Source organism: Prorops nasuta, unplaced genomic scaffold, assembly GCF_024137725.1.
Source record: "Prorops nasuta isolate Cenicafe-Biocafe unplaced genomic scaffold, Cenicafe_Pnas_1.2 PNAS00020, whole genome shotgun sequence".
NCBI lineage: Eukaryota > Metazoa > Arthropoda > Insecta > Hymenoptera > Bethylidae > Prorops > Prorops nasuta.
Window position 1 is genome coordinate 366,290 of NW_027116817.1, and position 11,001 is coordinate 377,290.

Here is an 11,001-nt window from a genome sequence, read left to right on the forward strand (position 1 = left end):
TTCTGCACAGAAACTAGTACAATGAAATTTTCATGTGTAAGACCAGCCCCTCACAAATGTAAAAAATTGATTAACTTTCCATCAATATTATGTAAATTCAAAGCTTTACAGCTTATTATCCCTTCAAAATGTATATGATAGTTATCAAAAAGTTTATGTAAACATTAATATACTGATGAAAATAATTTAACACAATTTGTTCTTATGCATGGCGAAAGAGTATATAGTAAATAAATTTGAGAAATTGGGACTATAATATCTAAGAAGTTAAGGGTCCTATTCTATTAATAGACATATTTCCTAGTTTCTGTTAATAAAAAGAAAATATAAATGGCACTAATTTGCCAGAGAAAGAGCCATAATTTAAAGTTGATATCGAGGGTAACAGTTAAGAAAAAGGTCGAAAAAGGGATAAATTTCTAAGTAAATCCTTGAGAGCGAAGGCCTTGCAGGTGAGTGTGGGTTAAAATTTGAAAATATAAATCAAATAGTTAATCAAAATTATTATAAAATCATGTACATATTGTAAATATGAAAATAATTCAAGATTTCAATATTTTGTATGTAATAGAGCATACAGCGAATAAATTTAGGAAACTAAAAACTCTAGACCTAAAAAACTGAGTGTTCCATTGCATTACTTGGTGTATTTCCCATTAGCCAACTAGCCCGTTAAACTCCCAATAAAACAGTATACATTTCGTGAGGGTTCGCGACTCCCTTAATGCCTTTTTTTGATTGAGAAGTAAACAGAATTCGACATAGATAGATGAACTGATGTTTTCTAACTTTGGGATGAATTTTTGAGAAAGCAGGAAATTTAAAAAATTTTTTTTCACCTACACAGTCTTCTAGCCCATTAAAATCTTAATAGAACAGTACGCATTTCGTGACGGTTCGCGACTCCCTTAACCCTTTTCGGCCCAAATGACCACTTTTTTGGCACATTTTTCAAGCTTGAAAATATTGTTGAAAAAAAATGTTTGTAAATTAATGAAGACATGTTTAAGATGTATTTTTTTGCGCTCTTTGCGATGATTTTATTCAAATTTGTGTAAAAATTCATTTAAAAAAGTTATAAACTAATTTTTACCAAAAAACGCAAAATTTTCTGCGTTGTACTTTCTAAAATGAATATTTACTTAGAGAAAACTGTCTGGGGATGGATTTTCACACAGATATATCGTGGCAGGAATGTCTAACCTTTCAGAATGTATTTTTTTTTGCTAAAATTCAAGATGGTGGCCCCAAAATGGCGGCCGAAAAGCGAAATTTAATATTAAAGTTTCAAAAATTTTTAGGTTATAATACATCAACTTTAAGAAAAATTGTTACAGAATAAAATGTGTATATAATGAACCTAAAAATGCGTCAAAATTTTTTCATCATTTTCGGAGAAATTATTAATTTATTTTTTATTCAAGTTATTAACAAACTCGCCGTTTAAGTCATGAACGCCTCGAATCTTCGTGAAAATTAGTATATACTGGTTTTTGAGGTTGCTGATTATTAATCTGTGGTAAAAAAATTAAAATGGCGAACGTAGCCGATTAGATGCTACGTTAAATTCGCCATTTTAATTTTTTTACCACAGATTAATAATCAGCAACCTCAAAAACCAGTATATACTAATTTTCACGAAGATTCGAGGCGTTCATGACTTAAACGGCGAGTTTGTTAATAACTTGAATAAAAAATAAATTGAAAATTTCTCCGAAAATGCTGAAAAAATTTTGACGCATTTTTAGGTTCATTATATACACATTTTATTCTGTAACAATTTTTCTTAAAGTTGATGTATTATAACCTAAAAATTTTTGAAACATTAATATTAAATTTCGCTTTTCGGCCGCCATTTTGGGGCCACCATCTTGAATTTTAGCAAAAAAAAATACATTCTGAAAGGTTAGACATTCCTGCCACGATATATCTGTGTGAAAATCCATCCCCAGACAGTTTTCTCTAAGTAAATATTCATTTTAGAAAGTACAACGCAGAAAATTTTGCGTTTTTTGGTAAAAATTAGTTCATAACTATTTTCAATGAATTTTTACACAAATTTTAATAAAATCATCGGAAAGAGCGCAAAAAAATACATCGAAAATATGTGTTCATTAATTTACAAATATTTTTTTTTCAACAATATTTTCAAGCTTGAAAAACCTGCCAAAAAAGTGGTCATTTGGGCCGAAAAGGGTTAAGGTAGTAGTCTAGTATATCGACCGGTTTTGCAAGGTATTCTTCGGGAATTTTTTTGACTACCTAAATGAAATGCAAAAAATCTGAAAATTGTATATGTTATTAATACTATATTGAATTATACAAAAATATATATTTGTTTTAATTTTTACGATATTTTATTTAAATTATATGTTGTGTAGAAAATTAAAACATTTACTTCCTTCGTAATCTACACCGTGGCTCTCTTTGACGGTGAGGATTCACCGTATTGGACTTCTTTGTTATAATGATTATTAAAATGCCTGATGTACTGTTTTCTTTACTGTATATATTTTGTCACGTTTCCTTACAATTCAAAAGAATTTTATGTTACAAAGGTCCTTGGAAAGACGTAAAGCTCTTAGTTCTAGCTACTACAATACACTGAACAAGCGATCAAGACTGACTTCTTGGTAATTGCTAATTTTGCCAACATCGCGTCGATACCATTGGCCGATCCTCGGCGCGCAATTTGATTACCATCTCACATAACGCCGCCCGCCTTGAAATATCCGTATTTCAATCTGAAATAATGTCCAACAAAAGGGAAACTTGCTAGACGTTTTCCATAGGTAATGGACACAATTTAACTGCCGCTCTCTTGATCTGCCCCTTGCTTGTGAGTACTGTGGCCACCCTGGCTATTCCGTCACTTCCTGGATGGACTTCCTGAATCCTGCCCAATGCCCATTGCAAGGGTGGTAAATTGTCTTCCTTAACCAGAACCATCATATTTGGTTCTAATTTTAAAAATTCCCTTGAGCCTTTAGCGCGTACCTGCAATTGGTTAAGATATTCAAAACTTCAACGCTTCCAAAATTTTTGATATATCTGCTGCCGGCGCTGAAAACGATCCAATCGTCCTTCCTTTATTTCGGTAATATCTAAGCTCGGCAAGGCCTTTAGTGGTTGGCCTATTAAAAAATGTCCAGGTGTCAAGGCCCTGATGTCTCTCGGATCATCAGATAAAGGGGAAAGATGCCTGGAATTTAAGCAAGCTTCTACCTCTGCCAATACAGTGCTGATCTCCTCAAAGGTTAAATTTACTCGACCTATCATAACTTTCAATTGAGATTTCACCGACTTTACAGCCCTTTCCCACAGTCCTCCGAAATTAGGTGCATGGGGAGGTATAAACGTCCAGTTTATCAGTTCATTGCTCAAGGATCTCCAGATCTCGTGTACATGGGTGGTTTCCGTCAATAAAAACCCGAGTTCAGCTAACTCATTTTTTGGGCCTACGAAATTGCTGCCATTATCTGAGTAAATATGTCTACATAAGCCTCTTCGACTGATAAATCTACGCAAACAATTCAAAAAAGACTAAGTGGTGATATCACCAGCCAACTAGATATGTATCGCTTTCGTACTAAAACAAATGAAAATACATAGGTACGACTTTACTAAGCTACGATTCCTTAGTTTGCCGTCCTTAATAAAAATTGGACCCGCATAGTCCACGCCGCAAGTCTCAAACGCCCTGCTCGGTGTTACTCGATCGCTTGGAAGGTTCCCCATAGGAGGATTAAATGCGCTAGGCTTAGTCTTAAAGCAAGACACGCATTTGCTAATCATTTTTTCTACGGTGCTCCTACCGTGTATAGGCCAATAGTTTTGCCTTAGAGAATTCAGGACTACCATGACTCCGGCATGATTCAGCCTGTTATGCTCATTTATAATCAGCAGGTTTGTGAAGCTGTGGTTTTTTGGCAATAGTATAGGGAAAGTAGCGTCGTATGACAGTTTTGCGTGCTTTAATCGTCCGCCCACCTTGAGTAAACCGTTTTCGTCTATAAAAGGGTTTAAATTTCTAATTCTACTATTCATGGCGACACGCTCGTTCTTTCCTAAATACTGCAACTCTTGGCCAAACTCACTGGATTGTATGACCTTGATCATCACGCAGATAGCTCTTTCCAATTCCCTTGGCGTCAAGTGCTCGCCGAACACACGTTGCGCGTAATCCTTTGAGTTACGATAATACCTTAATATCCACGCAGTTATTCTTTGCAATTTACTAAAGGAAGAATATCTCTCGAAAAGGTCGAATTCATTCGTTGTGGTAGTCAGAGCTGATAATTTCCCAGCCACCTTAGCTTCGGGCAATTCCCCTTGTAGCGATCGGGGCCTTTCAATAGGCCAATCCGTTGGTTCTTTCATCAACCACGTGGGACCACACCACCATATCGCATTATCCTTTATTCGGTCGGCATACGCACCCTTGACAGCAAGTCGGCTGGATTTTCCTTCGATGGCACATGATGCCATGACTCAACGTGAGTGAGCTCCTGTATCCTAGCTATTCGGTTAGTGACGAAAGTTTTCCAAGTGTTCGCTGGTTTCCCCAACCAAGCCAGGACTATCTCCGAATCCGTCCAATAAAATTCTTCGCAGCTGGGAATATTTAATGATAATTTGACTTTATGCATCAACTCCGCTAGCAGAAGTGCCCCGCAAAGCTCCAACCTTGGCAGACTCAGGCATTTTATTGGTGCCACCCTGGTTTTGGAGCATACCAACCTATTGGTTCTTTCTTGGGAATTATGGCTACAGACATAAAAGCAGGCTCCATATACAACCTCAGATGAATCACAGAATCCGTGTAATGACCAGTAGATGCAAGCCTGAATAAAAATGCACTTCGGCACACGCAGATCCTCGATTCCTGGTAGCTTGTCAATAAAAATCTGCCATGCCGAGTATATGTAAGGCGGTACTATCTCATCCCATTCTAAATCCATTTGCCACATCCTTTGCATTAGAATTTTCGCCTTTATTATGATTGGACTCAGTAGTCCGAGCAGGTCAAATATCTGGGCAATTGTTGATAATATAGCTCTTTTTGGGACTTTAATCCGTTTCCTTATTCGGACCCTGTACTTCAACATGTCTTGCTGAGGCATCCAAGAAATGCCTAATGCCTTATGATCTTCTATTCCCAATTGCCTTTCTGGAATATTCGATGCCTCGGGTAGAATCATTGCATAGTTAGCCACCCATTTTCTTAAAATGAAGCCATAATCGGTTAGTAGCGCTGAAACCTGTTGGGCGATTTTGTTCGCCTCTTCCATTGTGTTTGCTCCCGTTAGCAAATCATCCATGTAAAAATCTTCTTGGATTACTCTTGAAGCCTCGGGATAATCCCGCGTGCTCTGCACGCCTATTTCCTTCAAGCATCGCGTTGCCAAAAACGATGCCGATGCAGTTCCGTATGTGACGGTGTTCAGAATATAAGTCCCAATCTCCTTTGTCTCTCCATCGTCCCATAGTACGCACTGTAAATACCGTTGATCCTTGGCAATCAAGATCTGGCGATACATTTTCTCAATGTCAGCCGACATGACAAACTGGTGCTTTCGGAAACGGCACATTATCGTAACTAAATCTTGTTGAACCGTAGGCCCAACCATTTGCACCTCGTTCAGTAATATTCCGCTATCAGATTTGCACGACGCATCGAAAACGAACCTCAATTTAGTCGTGGTGCTGCTTTCTTTCATGACTGCATGTTGAGGTAAGTGATGATATTGGCCTCTTGGTAATGGATCTGAGTCGCGCGCATCAATCATATGACCCAAAATCTTGTACTCAGCCATAAATGCTGTATATTGCTCCTTTAGAATAGCATCCTTTTGGAGCCTTGATCGCAGAGCTCTTAATCTCTTTTCTGCTGTTACGTATGTGCTACCCAGTTGACCGAAATTCTCTCTCATAGGTATCCTTACGATGAACCTGCCTTCCTTGTCTCGGCATGTAGTCCGGGTGAACAACTCCTCGCATGCGCGTTCCTGTTCCGACCAGGTTCCCTACGCGTCTAAAACTCCTTGTTCCAATTCCCAAAATCGTCGAACGTCTGCCTCCAGCTTAGCCTCCACTACGACATGGCTCCTTAAATTCTCCCGATGTGCCATCGTATTGGGGTTGAGCCTACCCACTATTATCCATCCTAACCGTTTTTTTTTAAGAAGGTTGACCTTGTAGCAGCCTGATCTGTCCTATGCACATAATGTCCCAGAAAAAGGCTCCGCCTAGTAGAATATCTACTCTTCTTGTCTCATTAAAATCTGGATCGGCTAAGACAATGTCATCCGGTATCCTTAACATCTCTTTGCTTACTGGAATGCTCGGAAGTTCCTCCGTGATTTCTGGGATGATTAAGCATTCGATTGATGCCTCAAAAATCCCCGTGCGGGACCTTATTTTTACTTCTACCTGATGTTGAATGTCTGTTGACATCCTTGCGATGCCCGCCACAGGTATCTGTACCCTGTTTGGTTTTAGCTTCAGCTTATCGCATGTTGCTTGAGTGATAAAATTCGGTTGAGATCCGTTATCCAACAGCATCCTACACTCCAATTGGCTGCCTGATGCACTCGCAACGTGCACAATCGCAGTGGATAAAAAGACATGCGATCCCCTCTTGTATGAGCATTTGGCGGATATAACCGCCTCTTTTGATGACCCTTCCTGTGTATGTCGGTCCGGCGCAGCTTGTCTCTTGTCTTGATCCTTTGACCTGTAATCCGATGAATCCGTTGTCTCCAGATGCAGCATTGTATTGTGACGCTTGCCACATCTTCGACAATCGCCTGCCTTGCATTGCTTACTGGTGTTCCCAGTTCTCAGGCAATTAAAGCACCCTTTCGTTTCCCTAATTAGAGCCAATCTCCCAGCTATCGGCAGCTTGGCAAATTTCTCGCATGTATGGATGGCATGCGTCCCCCTGCAGCAGGCGCATGATTGCTTGGTGGTAGCTACGTGACTTGCCGTGGGACCCTTGGACTTCGTATTCATCCTTCCCGTTTGTCTTTGGTTATTATTCGTCGTTGCTTGACATTCACTTTTCGTTTTTATGAGACGGCATTGCTCCATCATAAAATTTGATAGCTCCGACCATTTCGGTGATGTCAGTTTGGCGTGTTTTTCCTCCCAGTCCGATCGCGTCTGTGGGTCCAATTTGGAAGCAATGGTGTATATGATCAAGGTGTCCCAGTGCTGCACAGATTCGCCCAAATTTCTCAGCGATGAGAGATGGTTAGCCGCGTCGTCATAAAGCTCCTGTAGGCCCTCACTTGTTTGCCTGCCTATAGCTGGTACATTGAAGAAGGCTTTTAAATGATCGTGGATAATGAGTCGTTTATCCTCAAATCTCCTGGTTAATGCTTCCCAGGCTAAAGTATAATTCTCGCTGTTTATGCTAAAAGATTGAATGGCTCTGGACGCATCACCCTTCACCGCGGCACATAGATAGTGGAACTTATCAATGTCCGATAGGTTTACATTTTCGTGTATAATTGACCTAAAACTGTCCCGAAACTGCAACCATTTTTCATACGAGCCTTCGAACGTAGGCAGGGTGATCGTAGGCAATCTCAAAAAAGCATTACGCGAATCATTGCCTGCGCTCGAGACACCGCTACCATTGTTAGCGGGAAGCGACGCTTGGATACTCGCTACCTCCCTCTGGTTTATATACTGTTTCGCCTTTCCAATTAAATCAAAATAAGCCGCTTCAAATATTGTAAATTCGGCTTGACGCGCTCTTATCTCCGTTTCATCCGTGAGAACACATTCTATTTGCGTTTGTATATTCAGGTACGTATCATACAAAGGTTCTATCTTGCTAATCCACGCATTTATTACTTCGATCGATGTATCATTTGTTACGTCCTGAGTTGTGTGGTAAACTCAAGAACAGTTTTTGTTGTGGGCTCCAATGTCCGCTGCCTACCAGCTGGTAGTAGTTGTAGGAAATTCGATGGAGGATTTTTGTATTGAGGGATAACACTTAGTTGAGCAGACTTCGATGATTTTTAATGGTTTTTATTTATTAACTGTAACAAATATAAGAGAGTCTTCCAAGAATGTTCTAGTTGAAGGTACAATTAGCACTGTCTTAAAAGCTAATCGAATTAGTCGACGACGGGTTCTGGATCGTGATCCAGGGAGATGGCTAAGCCAATCAAAACATTTATAAAATGAATTCATCCTATCTTTGACCAATAAAAATTAAAGCATCTTAGAGTGAGTGGGAGGTAGAATTCTCTCACGGACTTACAGTCGCACGATGCAAGATGCAAACGTAGGTAAAGATAAGGTCCCGGCGACGGTGCCTGTAGATTCTGGCATATGGGATCACATTCAATTATCCTATTTCTTTTAATAAAATAATTTTAATTTTTAGGGATTAATTGGTTAGGGACGTAACACTTCCCTCCTTAGAGATAGATCGTCCTCGATCATTGTTTAAGATGTTAATCCCATAAGCCACAATGCTGTAGTCCATAACTTAATTCTAGAATGATTACATGGTTTGATTATAATGTATTGGTATGTCGACCTGTGTCGAGTGGCTTAAAAGTTATTAAGCTTACATACAGTAGGCTAGAAGCGAAGGCTCGCTTTGATTTGCTTACATTTATATAAAATGTTTATGATGCGCTTAAATTTATAATCTAGGGTACAGGTCTTGAGAAATAGGTGGGTTAAGGTGAGGCATCTCTTGACGAGGAATCGGCTGAGGTAGGTCATGGGAAATAGGTTTAAAGGACTCGTTGCGCTTTGGTTTAGTGGAGGGGGCGATAGGGATAGCGTACGTCCTATTTCCCTGTTCGTTTTCCACGGGGTTCTCTACGTCCGAATTTGGTTTTCTTGATTTAGTATGTATTACAAAATTAGCTAAGGTATTCCATATGGCGGCGAGTAACCAAACGCTCCATCCTACCACAGAATGGATAGCGTATCCATTTATTAGAGCATCTAATACGAATTTTATTGCTTTAATTATTACGAAGATTCCTAATAATGCGGCACTAATATTTCCGATTGAGTTTAGAAAATTAAAGAACTTGTCCCATGATTTTTTTATTTGGCTCTGGAGTGTTGCCTCATCTAGCAGACTATTGATTCGTAGGTTATGATTCCCGTCATTGTGCCCTGTGGCTTCGCGAGATATAGTATGAATTATGGCGGGTTTTTCCATCGGAAACACAATATTTTCATGTAGTCTTAGTATGTCTTGGTTGGAATAAATTCCACTCGCGGCCAAGTTATGAGGCGATTCGTATGTGAAATTTGGAGAGGGCAACGCAGTTAATTTCATAGGGGGGATAGCCCTACTGACTTGCGGCGTAAAATCGAGCCACGTGTTATTGATAAGATAGGTAGATGCGAGAATTTTATTGCATTCGGTATGATCTCCATTTTTAAGTAATATTTTTGTTATGGGGGTCATGAAGTAACTGTCATTGCCCTTGAAGACTGGTAGCTGATTATAACACTCAGTAGTTTCGCATAGACTTACTTCTACCGGTAAACATTTGACAATGCGAATAGTGTCTCCGGTTCTAATTGACGTGTAACCAAATTTTTTCATAAATAAATACGCGAAATAAGCAGGATCCTGAGGTTGATAGCCTAATTGAGTTTTAAGGAGTTCAATTTTAATTTTACATTGTTCTACCATGAGTAGATTATACAATTTCGCGATCTGGTTTCTCATTTTCTTTTCGACGTAGACTATTTTAGAATTCACATATGACAGAATGTCCATATCTCGCGTGGCTAGAGAAGTCCTTTTAGTAAAGAATTTACCGTTCTTATCGTCTATAATAAATAGAGTAGGGTGTTCGGTTTTCTGTATTTTATATCCGCATACCATTTGGTAGGTACTGACGGCTAGGGCAAAGGAAGTATCCCCTATAGCAACTGAATAGATTTCTTGGCCTAGTTTTTCTAGTGTGTCTCCCCTAATGTTTTCCGCGGGCCCCTCATAAAGCACGTTGTAGTACGAGAATTTGCATTGGTCCGTTTGAATTACGTCCCAGTAAGTATTACCGCCTTCTGTGTCTAGGCAGTGGCCTTCTAGATAAGTGCAACGAACTCCAGAGCGTAGTACGATTTGATTCGTCAATAAATTGATCTGAGCATCATATTCTAATATCGTGAATTTAATTACTCCGGTGACGTTGACGTTATTCCAAGACCCGTAGTAATCCGAATATCTTTCGCCTTGGCAAGTGCCTTCGTTAGTCACAGATCCGGCGAACGTCACGGCACGAGAAGTAGTTCCGTTAATTGGTATTTGGTTGAAAATAATGTTTTTCCCGTTATACATGTTGGTATGAAATATTTTTAGACAAGCTTCGCGAGAGGTATCCTCTATGTATTCCGCGAGTCCTAAATTTACCATGGAAATGTAGGAGTGCATTCCACAATGATAAATTAATCTTTTCACTTCAATTTTGCATTGTTTGACAGGTATCGAATGGAAATTTTGGGACTGTAGGAGTTGGATTTTAGTTTGGGTGACCTTGGGTTTCGGAATAGGTTCCACGCATTCTTCTAATTCTATTGCATTGAAATTACTTATTTCTGTAATTGGCGTTCCACAGTCGAAGGCGATGAAACCTGAGCATGATCTTATCGCACACAGCGTCAGCGTGACGAGAACTGCGTGGTACATTGTCATCTGAAAAAGTCATGCTACTTAGTAAAGGCTAACTTAACTCTATCGCAATGAACGATTTTTATCTTATTCTTAGACATTTCTATTTCTAAATTATTACATTCTGGAATGACTTTAGTTATGAGATAAGGTCCCTTATAATTATCATCCAGTTTACCATGCTTGATATTGTTTGTAAGGTAGACGTGCTGTCCCGGTTCGAATACGACGGGGTTTACGTTTTTGTCATACCTTTCTTTCGATTTTAATTTAGACCTCTCGAGGCGCGTACGAGCGTCGTTTAGCGTTTCAAGATAACGGTTTTTTCGATTTTG

The 11,001-nt window shown here is 39.3% G+C and overlaps 3 protein-coding genes across 3 annotated transcripts; all 3 read right to left on the reverse strand.

Annotated features, from left to right (window-relative positions):
• Positions 1–2,775: 2,775 nt before the first annotated feature.
• On the reverse strand, positions 2,776–4,380 carry LOC136780741 (uncharacterized). Its single transcript, XM_066739294.1, has 3 exons — positions 3,617–4,380; positions 3,226–3,520; positions 2,776–2,997 (listed from the first exon to the last, which is right to left on the reverse strand). The coding sequence occupies exons 1-3, from the start codon at positions 4,378–4,380 to the stop codon at positions 2,776–2,778; spliced, it is 1,281 nt and encodes a 426-aa protein (XP_066595391.1).
• Positions 4,381–4,418: 38 nt separating this feature from the next.
• On the reverse strand, positions 4,419–6,131 carry LOC136780742 (uncharacterized). The gene is made up of 2 exons (XM_066739295.1): positions 6,072–6,131; positions 4,419–6,026 (listed from the first exon to the last, which is right to left on the reverse strand). Exons 1-2 carry the CDS (start codon positions 6,129–6,131, stop codon positions 4,419–4,421), a joined length of 1,668 nt encoding a protein of 555 aa, XP_066595392.1.
• Positions 6,132–6,180: 49 nt separating this feature from the next.
• On the reverse strand, positions 6,181–8,463 carry LOC136780743 (uncharacterized). The gene is made up of 4 exons (XM_066739297.1): positions 8,429–8,463; positions 8,271–8,376; positions 7,888–8,021; positions 6,181–7,843 (listed from the first exon to the last, which is right to left on the reverse strand). Exons 1-4 carry the CDS (start codon positions 8,461–8,463, stop codon positions 6,181–6,183), a joined length of 1,938 nt encoding a protein of 645 aa, XP_066595394.1.
• Between the last annotated feature and the right edge of the window lie 2,538 nt (positions 8,464–11,001).